Here is a 19,009-nt window from a genome sequence, read left to right on the forward strand (position 1 = left end):
CTAAACACTCCTCCAACCTTCGGTCCCTTGACACCTGCCAACGGGCCGACTGCGTGCTGAGCCTCCCTAGCAAATCAGGCCCATCCAAATCTTAGCACTAAAGGTTGCAAACTATGTTAAAGAGGTGGCCTTCCAAATATGCCTATGGGACTGGATGGAGGGTCTTCCCCTCTCCAAATCTACCCTTCAACCACATCTTTAAGGCCTTCACGCGACCCTCACCCCCGCTGCTCCGAGGGGCCCAGAGTTGAAGTGCACCTTGGATTCATGCATGGGATAAGACGCTCTATCAAAGAGATGCTGCCCTACGCAAATCCGTACCACCAGACACTCTCACCGAAGAGTATGCAGGGCTTGACTAGCGGCCAATGACACGCATTCGCTCCCGGCAGAGCTACCCTGTAAGCCACTGGCATGCGATTCAGTACCTTGACAGAGTGAGTCGGGAAGTTCAGCCAGGCGAACCGCCAGCACCGGCTGGTGCTGCTTGATGTCTCCGATGGAGTGTTGGTGAAATGGACTCAGCGCCTCGAAACCTGGTTGGGGCCTCGGAACCTGGAAGGGAGACCAGGTGCAGTGTGACGGGGAAGAGGAGCCGTCAGATATACAAAAAAAAAACTGCTTCGTCGGACACTCTGCGGACACCCGGCCCCGTCTCACTCATACTGATCCTACAAGACTTGAACAACATAGCGACAATAACTCACTGGCTAAGAATGACACCCTATGGGGACCCACAATCCTGGAAGGGAGTGGCCTCACTAGTTCTTGCCATCTGAACCACTGAGTACGAAGGACTGACACTTGGGGTGGATGCATGACAACCGTAGAGGAGGTTATACTTCCTGGGTTTTTGTCTGCTCAAACTCTCAAGGCCAACTGACTGACATGCTTGGGATGGACACATGGCAACCGACTGGGAAGCTGGGTTCCTGGAAGGGAGCAGCCCTCTATGGATTTTGCCTGGCCCTAAACCAAGTATGTATCTACAAGGACAATGGACGGAGCTCAAAGAGTGAATGTATGACAACCGTAGAGAAGGTTCACCTTCTGGGTTTTTGTCTGCTCAAACCACCTGAACTCAATGACGGATCATATCGGTATGGACACATGGCAAGCAACTGAGACACTAGACCCGCACAGGGTACGCAACTCAACCATGTTGCCTGATCCTACACCAAGCACGCCGCGACAGCACCAGCTAGATGTGAATACATGGCAATCGCTTTATAGTAAGGATCCTGGAAGGGAATTACTCTTAAACGAATTGACGAACGAAAACATCCAGGACCTAACGACAGACGAACACGGGGTGGACACTTGGCTAATCAGCAGGAGAAGATGGTTCCGAGGGCGAATTTCTCTCTGATGGCCTTTTTTTCACCACCGTCGACACTTAGACACATAGGAGGACTTCCCTAACCTATCCTAACCCTAACCCCACCCTTATCCTAACCTCAACTTTACCCCAACCCTAACCTTATCCCTAACCCCAACCTTAACCCTAACCTTAACCCTAACCTTAACCCCAACCTTAACCCCAATCCTAACCTTAACTCCAACCTTAACCTTAACCCCAACCTTAACCTTAACCCCAACCTTAACCTTAACCCTAACCTTAACCTTAACCCCAACCTTAACCCTAACCTTAACCCCAACCTTAACCCTAACCTTAACCCCAACCTTAACCTTAACCCCAACCTTAACCTTAACCCCAACCTTAACCTTAACCCCAACCTTAACCTTAACCCCAACCTTAACCCCAACCTTATCCCTAACCCCAACCTTATCCCTAACCTTAACACTCTCTGCAGAACTCTGGACCAGGCACTGACTCCTGACCTGGGCGAACAGCCCACACCTATTCTTAACCCTTTCCTGATTCTGGGTCCGTGTCCCTATACCCCCATCCTATCCCTGTCCTCCACCCTCAGACCTTTCCCAGACCCCCTGTTCCTATTCCCCCAACAGACACAGAACCCCAGATTATACCCATCATCAGCACCTTCTCTGACGTAAACAGACTCCTTCAATCCAGACTCAAAGCCGCTTTCACCCAAACACAACGTACATTGCCCCCACTCCAGGAATTTAGACCCATATCAGCTTTCCGCAGAAACCCCAACCTAAGGGATCTCTTCATTTTTGCACAATTTTCCAATAAACCCACTCCTAATCTACCCATTGAACAACAGTATTATAGACAACTTTCACACATTCAAAATCCACATGCACAAACCTCCAGTCCTATCTCACAACTCATGACCATTCAAAGCACCAATATTGTCTACGCCATAACATGCACACTATGCCATAACATTTATATAGGAGAAACCGGTCACACAGTTTTGACAACCCTCAAACAGCACCTCTACACAATTGGAAAAAACATATTACAAACACACCTGGTCCAACATTTTCAAACCCACCCGGTCCAACCTTTTCAAACCCACCCAACCACCTCCCTCCGTATTACCGGTCTGGAGATGAAATCCACCTGGACCACAGGCCAGAGGAAAGCGGCCGAATCCAGGTGGATTTCCAAACTTAATACTTTGGCTCCACTTGGAATGAATATCAAGGAATCAAGGAATGTATTCAAGCTACATTGAATGACATGTTGATGCATGTAATATCCATCATAAAACAATATATAGACATATACTATATAGGCAATGTATCTATAGACCCATTTTTTGTTTACAAACAGACGTCATGTTCAAGTGATGTGTGGCATCCCTGTACCAAAAAGCTCTGTAGCAGGACAGATGACGCTAGACGGGACCTTGACAATATTAACAGTGAGTGAGAGATGACCATGAAATCATGCAAAACTGACTGCTATAGCTATGTTGAACACAGCTATTATTCTTCTGGCTTTATCAAGCTCTAATTGGGATGTTTTACCTTGCCTCGCTGGCTTACTAGCTAGGTAGGCTAATGAATCCTCTGATGACATCTGCGATGTTGTAGATGATTACCATCTGATTACTTGTTTGTTAACTTGACGAGATGCATTTGAAATTGCATGTGATTGTATCCACTGCTAGGTTAACAAAGATTCTTCTGAGTCCAACTGTGCACACAACTTTTCATGACTGTAATAGAGTACATGTCAACAAAACTAAAACAAGTCATAATGGATCCAGTAGTCAACACTATGAACCAAGTGAGAACATTACACAGTAGTTAAATCTATGAACCAAGTGAGAACATGACGCAGTAGTCAAAGCTATGAATCATGTCAGAACATTACACAGTAGTCAAAGCTCTAGAACTGATCCAGTAGTCAAAGCTCTAAAACTGATCCAGTAGTCAAAGCTCTAGAACTGATCCAGTAGTCAAAGCTTGAGAATTGATCCAGTAGTCAAAGCTCTAGAACTGATCCAGTAGTCAAAGCTCTAGAACTGATCCAGTAGTCAAAGCTCTAGAACTGATCCAGTAGTCAAAGTTCTAGAACTGATCCAGTAGTCAAAGCTCTAGAACTGATCCAGTAGTCAAAGCTCTAGAACTGATCCAGTAGTCAAAAGCTAATTACCAAGTCAGAATGCTACAACTCTTCATAATAAAAGTATGAAGTTGAGGAAGACTATATTTTAAATATTTTAATGTTATGTTCTGTGCCTTTTCAGAATGGAGGGCGTATAAAATAGCATTGTCCCTTTATAGTTAAAGAGATAATCATATCAATTAAATTGTGAACAAGATCAGTTCTAAATGAACAGTTTCAGTAGGGTTAAGGTTTAGGGCTGGGGCGGGCAAACTATGGCCCTCGCTCCGGCAGAAAATTATTATTTTGGATTAGAAAACCCCTCCAGGGCCTCCCGAGTGGTGCAGAGATCTAAGGCACTGCATCACAGTGTCACTACAGCCTGGGGTTTATCGCGCTCTAGCATCTCTCTGTGGCGGGCCGGGCACCTGCAGGCTGACTTCGGTCATCAGTTGAACAGTGTTTCCTCCGACACATTGGTGCAGCTGGCTTCCAGGTTAAGCAAGCAGGTGTTAAGAAGCGAGGTTTGGAGGACGCATGACTCGGACTTCACCTCTCCCGAGCACGTTGGGGAGTTGCAGCGATGAGACTAGATCGTAATCACGAAAAAGGGAGCTATAAATTACGAACATATATAAAAACAATCCAGAACACTTGAATGTCGAAAACTAGATTGAAACTATGTAGAAATTATAATGGACCTATATATTTTCAAATAACTGCACTTTTTCTGGCCCACAAATTGATTTTGATGAACAAATTGGTAAAAAAAAAATCTGTGCTGCCCTCCGTTGAATTTCTAAATCCTGATGTGGCCCTCGAGCCAAAAGGTTTGCCCACCCCTGGTTTAGGGTTAGGCAGATGATTAGGTTTTCGGTAATACCAGAGTGATATTGTGTACTGAGAGGTTTCTGTCTTGCTGTTAGTGCATAGCAACAGGAGCAGCATAGTCATTTTGGGGTTGGTGTGGTGATGGTGTTGTGGTCTCTGTGGTGGTTTGGGTGGGTGGGGGCGGTTGGTGTGGTGATGGTGTTGTGGTTTGGGTGGGGGGGGTTGGTGTGGTGATGGTGTTGTGGTTTGGGTGGGGGGGGTGGGGGTGGTGATGGTGGTGTGGTCTCTGTGAGACATTGTCTTGGTCTGTAGTGCTCCTCCTCCCGCTCCTCTTCAACTGGCAGTGATCTTTGTCCAGGATGGGGATATTCTCTTTCCACTGGGGCTGGGTGTGGGGCTCTGTCCTGCAGTTGTGGTGGTAGTTAGGGTGTTTAGGAGGGGGGTTTGTAGGGTGGTGGTGGGTATGTGATGGTCTGAGAGGTGTTTCTTTCTCCTCTCTGCTCTGCGGGCTGGGGGTGCTCGTCAGCCTGGTTGTCATGGGAACCCTTCCTCTTCATCGCAGATGGTTTATTAATTCTCTCTCCATCCTGGGATTAAAAAACATAATAACAATCATACTCATCGTCATCATTATCATCATCATACACGGACAAATGAAAATCATTGTAATGGGCAGTAATTTTTGATATGTGTATATTATAAACGCATTACATACGACTTGTAAGAAGACTACGCACTTAGCCTGTTAAAATGTTTATCTAACTCAATTAAGATAATTAGCAATATGCATGGTTGAGTTACAGTAATAGAACACTATAGTTACAGTAATAGAACACTATAGTTACAGCAATATAACACTATAGTTACAGCAATATAACACTATAGTTACAGTAATATAACACTATAGTTACAGCAATATAACACTATAGTTACAGTAATAGAACACAATAGTTACAGCAATATAACACTATAGTTACAGCAATATAACACTATAGTTACAGCAATATAACACTATAGTTACAGTAATATAACACTATAGTTACAGTAATATAACACTATAGTTACAGTAATAGAACACTATAGTTACAGTAATAGAACACTATAGTTGAGTTACAGTAATAGAACACTAAGGTTGGAGTCATTAAAACTTGTTTTTCAACCACTCCACAAATTCATTGTGAACAAACTATAATTTTGGCAAGTCGGTTAGAACATCTACTTTGTGCATGACACAAGTAATTTTTTCAACAATTGTTTACAGACAGATTATTTCACTTATATTTCACTGTATCACAATTCCAGTGGGTCAGAAGTTTACATACACTAAGTTGACTGTGCCTTTAAACAGCTTGGAAAATTCCAGTGTAACGCCCTGGCCATAGAGAGGGTTTTTTGTTCTCTATTTTTGGTTAGGCCAGGGTGTGACATGGGTGGGCGTTCTAGGTTTCTTTTTCTATGTTGGTGGTTTTCTTTGTTTCGGCCGTGTATGGCTCTCAATCAGGAACAGGTGTAGGTCGTTGTTGCTGATTGAGAGCCATACATAGGCAGCCTGTTTTTCCTTTGGGGTTTGTGGTTGAATAATTTCTGTTTAGTGTTTGCACCTGACAGTACTGTTTGGCTGTCGGTTTCTTGTTTTTTGTCTAACGTGTTCCTTCTTGAATAAATTCATTTAAGATGAACACATCCTCCGCTGCACCAGCGGAGGAAGGAGCAGCACCAAGAGAGGAGCATTATGAACTCCTGGACTTGGGAGGAAATTTTGGACGGGGCAGGACCATGGGCTCAAGCTGGGGAGTATCGCCGCCTGCAGTGGGAGATCGAGGCAGCGAGAGCGGAGAGGCGATGGTATGAGGCAAGAGAGTGCAACAGGCACGAGAGGCAGCCCCAAAAGGGGCATATGGAGAGTGTGGCAGAGCCAGGATGGAATTCTGGGCCAACTCCCCGTGCTTACCGGAAGCAGCGTGGTACTGGTCAGGCACCGTGTTATGCTGTGAAGCGCACGGTGTCTCCAGTGCGCGGTCATAGTCCGGTGCGCTATAGGCCAGCCCCCCGCAAGTGCCATGCGAATGTGGGCATCGAGCCAGGGCGGATTGTCTCCACTGCGCCGTTTCGGTCCAGGCTATCCTGCGCCGGCTCTGCGCACTTTGTCTCCGGGGCGCTGGGAGGGCTCAGTTCGTCCTATGCCTGCGCCCGCCCGTGCCGGGCAAGAGTGGGCATTCAGCCTGGAGTAGGGGTGGCAAGCCTACGCACCAGAACTCCAGTGCTCCCCCACAGCCCGGTCTATCCTGTGCATCCTCCTTGGACCAGGTCTCCAGTGGGTCTCCCCATCCTGGTCTATCCTGTGCCTCCTCCTCGGGCCAGGCCTCCAGTGGGTCTCCCCAGCCTGGTGAATCCTGGGCCAGAGCCGCCAGAGCCGCCAGAGCCGCCAGAGCCGCCCGCCAGCCGGGCGCAGCCTGGGTCACCCGCCAGCCGGGCGCAGCCTGGGTCGCCTGCCAGCCGGGCGCAGCCAGGGTCGCCCACCAGCGGGGCGCAGCCAGGGTCGCCCACCAGCCGGGCGGGCGACCCTATATAGATGTCATCTATAAAATAGCCTCAAACACTCTACTCAGGAAACTGGATGCAGTCTATCACAGTGCCATCCATTTTGTCACCAAAGCACCATACTCTACCCACCATTGTGACCTGTATGCTCTCGTTGGCTGGCCCTCGCTTCATACTCGTCGCCAAACCCACTGGCTACAGGTTATCTACAAGTCTCTGCTAGGTAAAGCCCCGCCTTATCTCAGCTTACTGGTCACCATAGCAGCACCCACTAGTAGCATGCGCTCCAGCAGGTATATCTCACTGGTCACCCCCAAAGCCAATTCCTTCTTTGGTCGTCTTTCTTTCCAGTTCTCTGCTGCCAATGACTGGAACGAACTGCAAAAATTTCTGAAGCTGGAGACTCATATCTCCCTCACTAGCTTTAAGCACCAGCTGTCAGAGCAGCTCACAGATCACTGCACCTGTACATAGCCCATCTTTAAACAGCCCATCTATCTACCTACCTCATCCCCATACTGTATTTATTTATTTATCTTGCTCGTTTGCACCCCAGTATTCCTACTTACACATTCATCTTCTGCACATCTACCATTCCAGTGTTTAATTGCTATATTGTAATTACTTCACCACCATGGCCTATTTATTGCCTTAACTTACTTATCTTACCTCATTTGCACACACTGTATGTAGACTTTTTGTTTTCTTTTGTTCTACTGTATTATTGACTATGTTTTGTTTATTCCATGTGTAACTCTGTGTTGTTGTATGTGTCAAACTGCTTTGCTTTATCTTAGTCAGGTCGCAGTTGTAAATGGGAACTTGTTCTCAACTAGCCTACCTGGTTAAATAAAGGTGAAAAAAAAAAAATATATATATATATATATAAAAAATACCTCTGCTGACCTGCCTACAGTTCCATTTTGTGGTTGTGCAGGAAGCCCTTACTGATTTCATACGGTCAAAACTAAATAAATGTTGTTTTCAAGTTCTCGGAAGATTGTGACAATTTTTACTAACGACATGCCACTGGCTTTGAGTAAAGCCAGAGTGTCTATGTGTACGGATGACTCAACACTATACATGTCAGCTACTACAGCGACTGAAAAGACTGCAACACTTAACAAAGAGCTGTAGTTAGTTTCAGAGTGGGTGGCAAGAATAAGTTAGCCCTAAACATTTCTAAAACTAAAAGCATTGTATTTGGTACAAATCATTCACTAAACCCTAAACCTCAACTAAATCTTGTAATAAATAATGTGGAAATTGAGTAAGTTGAGATGACTAAACTGCTTGGAGTAACCTTGGATTGGAAACTGTCATGGTCAAAACATATTGATGCAGTAGTAGCTAAGATGGGGAAAAGTCTGTCCATAATAAAGCGATGCTCTGCCTTCTTAACAACACTATCAACAAGGCAGGTCCTAGTTTTGTCGCACCTTGACTACTGTTCCGTCGTATGGTCAGGTGCCGCAAAAAAGGACTTAGGAAAATTGCATTTGGCTCAGAACAGGGCAGCACGGCTGACCCTTGGATGTACACAGAGAGCTAATATTAAAAATATGCATGTCAATCTCTCCTGGCTCAAAGTGGAGGAAAACTTGACTTCATCACTACTTGAATTTCTGAGAGGTATTGGACATGTTGAATGCACCGAGCTGTCTATCTAAACTACTGGCACACAGCTCAGACACCCATGCATACCTCACAAAACATGCCACAAGAGGTCGCTTCACAGTCCCCAAGTCCAGAACAGACTATGGGAGGAGCACAGTACTACATAGAGTGAAGACTACATGTAACTCTATTCCACATCAAGTCACTGATGCAGCAGTAGAATCAGATTTAAAAACAGATAAAAAAACACCTTATGGAACAGCGGGGACTGTGAAGCAACTCAATCATAGGCACAGACACATAGTCATGGCCAAAAGTTTTGAGAATGACACAAATATTAATTTTCACAAAGTCTGCTGCCTCAGTTTGTATGATGGCAATTTGCATATACTCCAGAATGTTATGAAGAGTGATCAGATGAATTGCAATTAATTGCAAAGCCCGTCTTTGCCATGCAAATGAACTGAATCCCCCCCAAAAAATTCCACTGCATTTCAGCCCTGCCACAAAAGGACCAGCTGACATCATGTCAGTGATGCTCTCGTTATGACAGGTGTGAGTGTTGACGAGGACAAGGCTGGAGATCACTCTCTCATGCTGATTGAGTTCGAATAACAGACTGGAAGCTTCAAAAGGAGGGATGGTGCTTGGAATCATTGTTCTTCCTCTGTCAACTATGGTTAACTGCAAGGAAACACGTGCCATCATCATTGCTTTGCACAAAAAGGGCTTCACAGGCAAGGATATTGTTGCCAGTAAGATTGCACCTAAATCAACCATTTATCGGATCATCAAGAACTTCAAGGAGAGCGGTTCAATTGTTGTGAAGAAGGCTTCAGAGTGCCCAAGAAAGTCCAGCAAGTGCCAGGACCGTCTCCTAAAGCTGATTCAGCTGCGGGATCGGGGCACCACCAGAACAGAGCTTGCTCAGGAATGGCAGCAGGCAGGTGTGAGTGCATCTGCACACACAGTGATGCGAAGACTTTTGGAGGATGGCCTGGTGTCAAGAAGGGCAGCAAAGAAGCCACTTCTCTCCAGGAAAAACATCAGGGACAGACTGATATTCTGCAAAAGGTACAGGGATTGGACTGCTGAGGACTTGGGTAAAGTCATTTTCTCTGATGAATCCCCTTTCCGATTGTTTGGGGCATCCGGAAAAAAGCTTGTCCGGAGAAGACAAGGTGAGCGCTACCATCAGTCCTGTGTCATTGTCACATCCTGACCATAGTAAGATGTTATTTTCTATGGTAGAGTAGTTCAGGGCGTGACAGGGGGTGTTTTGTGGTTTTCTATGTTTTGTATATCTATGTTTAGGTTCTAGTTTTTCTATTTCTATGTTTTTTGGGGGGATGATCTCCAATTAGAGGCAGCTGGTCCTCGTTGTCTCTAATTGGAGATCATACTTAAGTAGGGTTTTTTTCCACCTGTGTTTGTGGGTAGTTGTCTTCTGTTTAGTTTTCTGTACCTGACAGAACTGTGCGCTTTCGTTTTCTCTTTGTTAATTTTTCTTCAGTGTTCTGACTTGTAATAAATATTCATCATGAGCAATCAACACGCTACGCTTTGGTCCCCTCTCTACGACAGCCGTTACAGTCATGCCAACAGTGAAGCATCCTGAGACCATTCATGTGTGGGGTTGCTTCTCAGCCAATGGAGTTGGCTCACTCATCATTTTTCCTAAGAACACAGCCATGAATAAAGAATGGTACCAACACATCCTCCGAGAGCAACTTCTCCCAACCATCCAGGAACAGTTTGGTGACGAACAATGCCTTTTCCAGCATGATGGAGCACCTTGCCATAAGGCATAAGTGATAACTAAATGGCTCGGGGAACAAAACATAGATATTTTGGGTCCATGGCCAGGAAACTCCCCAGACCTTAATCCCATTGAGAACTTGTGGTCAATCCTCAAGAGGCGGGTGGACAAACAAAAACCCACAAATTCTGACAAACTCCAAGCATTGATTATGCAAGAATGGGCTTCCATCTGTCAGGATGTGGCCCAGAAGATAATTGGCAGCATGCCAGGGCGGATTGCATTACTTTTGGCCACACATAGATAACATACTCACTATACACACACATACACATGGATTTAGTACTGTAGGTATGTGGTAGTGGTGGAGTAGGGGCCTGAGGGCAGACAATGTGTTGTGAAATCTGTGAATGTATTTCAATGTTTTTAAAATTGTATAAACTGCCTTAATTTTGCTGGATCCCAGGAAGAGTAACTGCTGCCTAGGCAGGAACTAATGGGGATCCATAATAAATACAAATACAATTACACATTACATCTTCACTCATCGTCTGCTCCTGCTCCTCCACTCCGGGCGTACGACGTCGCCAGAGTACTAACCACCGGTCCTGGGATTAATCAGTACGCACACCTGTAAATCATTATGACCCACACCTGGACTCCATTACCTTAATCATTTCCTCCCCTTTATATGTCACTCGCCCAGGTTCACTCACCAGTTGGTATTGTTCTTGTGTATCGGCGTTCTGCCTTATGTTAGTGACGTGTTCGTGGTTTTATTGTTTTATTAAAATGTTGCACCTGCTTCTGACTCACCACCCCATCATTACAGTTACATTACATACATTCATTATCATTACCAACTTAAAATATGGAAGCAGCAGGACAACCGGACGATCAATGAACAAGGTGACCTTCTTCGTCAACACTATGATCAGCTGGCTCAACTGGGGATGACCATTGAAGAGGTTCTCCGCAGTCTACAACGTCTCAACAGTGGAGGATATTATAGAGCCAGTCTACCCAACGAGTCAGCACACCAGCCCATTCAGCAACCCGCTCAGGTCAGCGATGCCCATCTATCCCTCCTGGAGAGATATAACTGGACAACATCCAAATGCCGTGGCTTCCTCTTTCAGTGCTCCCTCTATTTCACACATCAGATGGGAGCTCCCACCACCAAGAGGTCTAAGGTGGCCACGGTGATTTCTCTGCTGACTGTGCTGGCATTGGAATGGGCTACAGCCGCCTGGGAGAGAGGAGAGGAGGAGTCTTATTAGGGGTTCATGGCTCTTTTTTAAATGTATTTTTGATCATCCCGCGGATGGCAGAGAGGGAGGTGAGTGTCTGCAGCTCCAGCAGGGGAATCAGACCTTTCGGACAGTAGCAGCTTCCAGTGGATGGAATGAGCCGGCGATCAGCACGTTATTAAGAAGAGGTCTGCGTGAGGAGGTCCAGATGGAACTGGCCTGCCGAGATGACAACCTCACCCTGGATGCACTCATTGCGATGGCCATCCGTCTGGATAACCTCCTCCGGTAGCGTAGGCATCTACATCGCTTCTCTCCCTCCTTTGGCGAGTGTTCGGGATCAGAGCCTGAAGCCATGGAGGTAGGGGTCACACGCCTTCCCACGGCGAAACGTTGCAGATGGATGCAGCTGGGGCTCTGTCTGTACTGTGGCCAAGGAGGGCACAACGCCAGCTGTGTCCGTTACTTCAGAATCCGGGATCCACTAGAGCAGAGGGACGGTCACGTGATGTTACATCTCCTGTACCAGGAGTGAGTATTCCATCTACTGCTCTTCCTGTTAGACTGTTTTTAGTAACCATCACTCTGGCTGACTGTCCCTCATGCCCTGTCTACAGCTTTAGTGGATTCCAGCGCCGTGGGGAACTTTATGAATCAGACCCTTGTCTCCTCTCTCAATAGTACCACCTACCCACTCTCCTCTCCTTTTCCGGTTCAAGGTCTCGACTGTCGGCCTCTAAGATCCGGAACCATCACACACCTCATCCAACCACTCACCCTCACCGTAGAGCCCAATCACCAGGAAAACATCCCCTTCATCACCAGTGCACCAGTTCACAAGATCATCCTGGGCCTACCTTGGCTTCAGCTCCATAACCCTATCATCTCATGGTTGAGGATGAGAATCATTGACTGGTCACTTGAATGCCGGAAGACCTGTTTTCCTGTCCATTGTGGTTCCACGTCGGTTTAGAGTCCTGTGGTTGCCCAACATCCCGGAGGAATATCAGGATCTAAGGGAGGTATTCTCCAAGACCCGCACTACCTGTCTCCCTCCTCATCGCCCCTGGGACTGTGCCATTGACCTGTCTTCTGGTGCTACACCTCCATGCAGACACATCTACCCTCTGTCAGTGGCAGAGGACTACATTCAAGTGGCGCTCCAACAGGGTTTCATCTGCAGGTCCACGTCCCCTGCGTCGGCTGGTTTCTTCTTCGTGGCCAAGAAGGAGGGAGGTTTACACCCTTGTATCGATTACTGTGGACTCAATGACATCCCCACGAAGTATCGGTACCATCGAGCAGCTCCGCGGGGCCCGGTTCTTCACCAAACTGGACCTGCGTGCCTACAATTTAATTTGCATACGGGAGGGCGATGAGTGGAAGACGCCGTTTATCACGATGTCTGGTCACGACGAGTACTTGGTTATTCCCTTTGGTTTAGCCAATGCTCCGTTAGTGTTCATGGCATTTGTCAACGAGGTGTTCAGGGACATGCTCGGATGTCAAGTGATTGTGTACATCGATGACATCCTGATCTTCTCGACCAACCTGGAGGATCACATCGCTCACGTTTGAGTACTCCTGGAATACCTCTTGGATAACCACCTGTTCATCAAGACGGAGAAGTGCCAATTCCATCAGAGGGCTGTCTCCTTCTTGGGCTACCAAATCAGCCCACAGGGAGTGAGGATGGAGGACAAGAAGGTAGATACGGTAAGGTCATGGCCAGTCCCAACCACCATCAAAGGGGTTACAATGGTTTTTGGGGTTTGCCAACTTTTACCGCCTCTTCATCAGGAACTTCAGTGCCGTCGCCACCCCTCTCACCTCCCTCCTCAAGGGTGGGCCTCGTAGGTTGGTTTCATCTCCTCAAGGGGCGTTTCACCTCTGCCCCCCTGATAAAACACCCAGATCCCACGCTACCTTTTGCGGTTGAGGTAGGTGCATTGGAGGTGGGTGTGGGTGCAGTTTTGTCACAAAGACAGGGGGACCCACTAAAATTGTATCCTTGTGCTCTCTTCTCCAAGAAACTGTCGCCAGCAATGAGGAATTACGACGGAGTCGAGGAGTCACTGTCAGGACCGGCAGGGTGAGTGGGCATGTTTCCTTCCTTGGGCAGAGTACGCCCAGAACTCTCTCTACATCACTCCTCCACTGGGTTGACCCCCTTCCAGTGTGTTGGGTTTCCAGTCGGCCCTGGCCCTGTGAACCCCGGCCCAGACCGCGACTCCTGCAGTAGATGAGTGGTTCCGGCGCGCAGAGGAGGTGTGGAACAATGCGCACTTGACTCCAGCGTGCCGTCCATCAGAAGGAGCAGGCAGACCGTCACCGCAGTGAGACCCCTGTGTTCCATCCTGGGATTGCGTATGGCTCTCTACCAGGAACCTCCCACTCAGCCTGCCCTGCAAGAAACTGAGCCCCCGGTTTGTGGGGCCATTCAAGGTTTTCCGGAGGGTCAATGAGGTGACATACAGGTTACAATTACCCTGTCACTACCATATCTCACCCTCTTCATGTCTCCCTTCTCAGGCCGGTGGTTCCTTGTCCCCTAGCTGATGCTGTCCCCCACAACACACCTCCACCCCCCCTGGACATCGAGGGGGGCCCGGCGTATGCTGTCAGATCCCTACTGGACTCCCGACGTCATGGGGGCCGGGTCCAGTATCTGGTGGACTGAGAGGGGTGTTGGGTTCTGGTGCAGTACATTCTGGACTCCAACATCATCCGTGATTTCCACCTTCGCCGCCCGGACCGACATTACCTTATTTACATAACTATTCAGACCCTTTGCTATGAGACTTGAAATTGAGCTCGGGTACATCCTGTTTCCATTGATCATCCTTGATGTTTCTACAACTTGATTGGAGTCCACCTGTGGTAAATTCAATTGATTGGACATGATTTGGGAAGACACACACCTGTCTATATAAGGTCCCACAGTTGACAGTGCATGTCAGAGCAAAAATCAAGCCATGAGGTCGAAGGAATTGTCCATAGAGCTCTGAGGCAGGATTGTGTCAAGGTACAGACCTGGGGAAGGGTACCAAAAATGTTCTGCAGCATTGAAGATCCCCAAGAACTCAGTGGCATCCATTGTTAAATGGAAGAAGTTTGGAACCACCAAGACTCTTCCTAGAGCTGACTGCCCGGCCAAACTGAGCAATCTGGGGAGAAGGGCTTTGGTCAGGGAGGTGATCAAGAACCCGGTGGTTACTTTGACAGAGCTCCAGAGTTCCTTTGTGGAGATGGGAGAACCTTCCAGAAGGAAAACCATCTCTACAACTCTCCACCAATCAGGCCTTTATGGTAGAGTGCCAGATGGAAGCCTCTCCTCAGTAAAAGCCACATGACAACCCACTTGGAGTTTGCCAAAAGGCACCTAAAGGACTCTCGGACCTTAAGAAACAAGATTCTCTGGCCTATTGAAACCAAGCACCACCTCTACGGTCTAGCAGGGTAGTGGCAGCATCATGCTGTGTGGATGTTTTTCAGTGGCATCGACTGGGAGACTAGTCAGGATGGAGGGAAAGATGAACGGAGCAAAGTACAGAGAGATCTATGATGAAAACCTGCTCCAAAGCGCTCAGGACGGTTCACCTTCAAACGGGACAACGACCCTAAGCACACAGCCAAGATAACGCAGGAGCTCTGGCCCAGCCAGAGCCCGGACTCGAACCTGATCTAAAATCTCTGGAGACACCATAAAAAAAAACTGTGCAGCGATGCTCCCCATCCAACCTAACAGAGCTTGAGAGCATCTGCAGAGAAGAATGGGAGAAACTCCCCAAATACAGGTGTGCCAAGCTTGTAGCATCATACCCAAGCAGACTCGAGGCTGTAATCACTGCCAAAGGTGCTGAGTAAAGGTTCTGAATACTTATGTATAGATGTCATCTATAAAATAGGTTCTGAATACTTATGTAAATGTGACCTTTTATTTTTTTATTTTGAATACATTTGTTTTTGCTTTGTCATTATGGGGTATTGTGTGTAGATTGATGAGGGAAAAAACGATTTAATACATTTTAGAATAAGGCTGTAACATAACAAAATGTGGAAGAAGTCAAGGGGTCTGAATACATTCCAAATGCACTGTATATATGGTGTATATTGTATATGGTGTGTAAATGGTGTGTATATGGTGTACATATGGTGTGTAAATGGTGTGTATATAATGTATACTTTATATGGTGTGTCTATGGTGTATACTGTATTTGGTGTACATATGGTGTATATATGGGGTATATATGGTGTTTATATGTGTGTCTATGGTGTAGACGGTAGATGGTGTCTACGTGGTGACTCACCAGAAAAAGATGTCTCACTTCTGGTATTTCCCACAGGATATTAGTAAAGAAGGAGAAGAAATGACACATGATGAAAATGAAAACAGGAGTTTGAGTACAGCTATGGTGACGTTCTAACTTCTATGACATTATAACTATGGTGACATTATAACTATGGTGACATTATTACTATGGTGCAATTATTACTATGGTGCCATTATTACTATGGTGACATTATTACTATGGTGACATTATTACTATGGTAACATAACTATGGTGACATTATTACTATGGTGCCATTATTACGATGGAACATAACTATGGTGACATTATAATTATGGTGACATTACCATGTTGACATTACTATGTTGACATTATTACGATGGTGACATTATAACTATGGTGCCATTATTACTATGGTGACATTATTACTATGGTGACATAACTATGGTGACATTATAACTACGGTGACATTGCTATGTTGACATTATAACGATGTCGACATTATAACGATGTCGACATTATAATTATGTTCTTCTTACTATGGTGGCGTTCTAACGTGAAGTTGGGTTGTGGTTAGATTTAGGGTTGAGGTTGGTTATGGTTAGATTTAGGGTTACCTTAGGAGCAGGGCTGGTAGCCAGAGTGTTCTCTGCCAGCTTCTCCAGTAAGGGGTTAACAGGTTCTGTTTCTGGGGGGTGGGTGGCCCTCCAGTAGGCCTCTAGGTAGTCAGCTATGTGCTCACAGGCATCACTCAGCTGGTTCTCATCCAATATTACGTCATACATCTCCTGCAGGCCAGACAGGGTGTTAGTGTCATTCAAACTGAATCCATGTCACTGCTGCTGCTTTACCAGTCCCCTTGGATACCAGTTACTTCAAATAACACTATCTGATAATCAAATCAAGCACATCTCTGATTAGGAGCATGATTTAGGCAGGATGGAAAGAAAGAACGTAATCTCAGATAACAAGGACAGATTCAGCATGGAGAGGCATAGACCAGGGTGATACAGACCGATACAGGGGGATACAGACGGATACTGACTGCTAGTATGATACAGGGTGATACAGACTGGTACAGACTGGTACAGGGTGATACAAGGTGATACAGACTGCTACAGACTGCTAGTATGATACAGGGTGATACAGACTGATACAGGGTGATACAGACTGCTACAGACTGATACAGACTGCTACAGACTGCTACAGACCGATACTGACTGCTAGTATGATACAGGGTGATACAGGCTGGTTCAGGGTGATACAGACTGATACAGACTGATACTGACTGCTAGTATGATGCAGGGTGATACAGACTGATACAGACTGATACAGACTGCTAGTATGATACAGGGTGATACAGACTGATACAGACTGATACTGACTGCTAGTATGATACAAGGTGATACAGGGTGATACAGACTGGTACAGGGTGATACAGACTGATACTGACTGCTAGTATGATACAGGGTGATACAGACTGATACTGACTGCTAGTATGATACAGGGTGATACAGACTGATACTGACTGCTAGTATGGTACAGGGTGATACAGACTGACACAGGGTGATACAGACTGATACAGGGTGATACATATTAATATAGACTGACAGACTTATGCAGACTGATACATACTTATACAGACTGATAGAGACTGATAAAGACTGATACATACTGATACAGGGTGATAGAGACTGATACAGGGGGATAAAGGGTGATACAGACCGATATAGGGTGATACAGGGTGATGCAGACTGATACAGACTTATACAGACTGATGGGCCAATACAGGGTGATACAGACTTATACAGACTGATAGACCAATACAGGGTGATACAGACTTATACAGGGTGATACACACTGCTACAGATGGATACAGGGTGCTACAGGCTGATACGAACTGGTACAGATTGATGTAGGTTGATACAGACTGATACAGTATAACTGATTCTAGAACAGAAACATTCCAAAAAGCGGGTTTCAAAAGCTACTGGCATGACACACCTGTAACTGTAACTCTGTTGCAATCACTTTTATAGATAACTTTGACACCTTCTGGAAACAGAAGATGCTCGACAGGAATGATGGAGTCCATCCAAATCATCTTGGCTCCTGGACTCAGTTAATCCCTACAATTGTGTCGCCGAGTTGTCATAATGCTGCAGATAATGTACATTATCACAGGGGTGTTGGCAGACACAATGTAAGTAACTTAATTTATGTCCCTCTAACTGCCCTGAATGCCTCTGTTGATCCTGCAGCTACTTTATGCAGTAATCATGGGCCTGTGAACCAGTTATACTCATAGCATTGAGGCGGTGTGCCCTAGTAGGATGTCAGCTCAAACACAACAAACATGAGCATGTCTACTTCTGCTAAGCTTCCAAGTAAAGAAATTAAAACAAGCAAGCATCCCAGAAAAGTGCTAAAAATAGCCCACATGAACATATGTATCCTAAGAAACATGGTTCATCAAATCAATAACATGCTAGTAACAGATGACATTCATATTCTGACAACCTCTGAAACTCACTTAGATAATACCTTTAATAATACCTCTCCGTGGCCGACATGAGCAAGACATTTAAGTGTGTTAACCCTCGCAAGGATGCCGGCCCAGACGGCATCCCAAGCCGCATCCTCAGAGCATGTGCCGACCAGCTGGCTGGTGTGCTGTCCTCACATGCTTCAAGATGGCCGCCATTGTCCCTGTAACTGAACTAAATGACTATCGCCCCGTAGCACTCACTTCTGTCGTCATGAAGTGCTTTGAGAGACTAGTCAAGGATCATATCACATATCGTCAAGCTCGAGGCTCTGGGTCGGAACCCTGCCCTGTGCAATTGGACTTCCTGACGGGCCGCCCCCAGGTGATGAAAGTAGGAAACAACACCTCCACTTCACTGATTCTCAACACTGGGGCCCCACAAGGGTGCGTGCTCAACCCCTTCCTGCACTCCCTGTTCACCTATGACTGCATGGCAAAGCACGCATCCAACTCAATCATCAAGTTCGCAGATGACACAACAGTAGTAAGCTTGAATACCAACAACAATGAGATAGCCTACAGGGAGGAGGTGAGGGCTCTGTGAGTGTGGTATCAGGAAAATAACCTCTCACTCAACATCAACAAAGCAATGGAGATGATCGTGGACTTCAGGAAACAGCAGAGGGAGCACCCCCCCGATCCAAATCGACAGGACTCCGTGGAGGAGGTGGAAAGTTTTAA

The 19,009-nt window shown here is 46.4% G+C and overlaps 1 protein-coding gene across 1 annotated transcript in view; it reads right to left on the reverse strand.

Annotated features, from left to right (window-relative positions):
• Nucleotides 1-16,331: 16,331 nt before the first annotated feature.
• cacnb2b (calcium channel, voltage-dependent, beta 2b) overlaps nt 16,332-19,009 on the reverse strand; it is a 77,157-nt gene continuing 74,479 nt past the window's right edge. Inside the window, exon 11 of the mRNA XM_082973016.1 lies at nt 16,332-16,568. Coding sequence (XP_082829142.1) covers nt 16,332-16,568 — 237 coding nt within the window. The remainder of the gene's footprint in view (nt 16,569-19,009) is intronic.

The sequence above is a fragment of the Salmo salar genome, chromosome 03 (assembly GCF_965601325.2).
Source record: "Salmo salar chromosome 03, fSalSal1, whole genome shotgun sequence".
NCBI classification, from domain to species: Eukaryota; Metazoa; Chordata; class Actinopteri; order Salmoniformes; family Salmonidae; genus Salmo; species Salmo salar.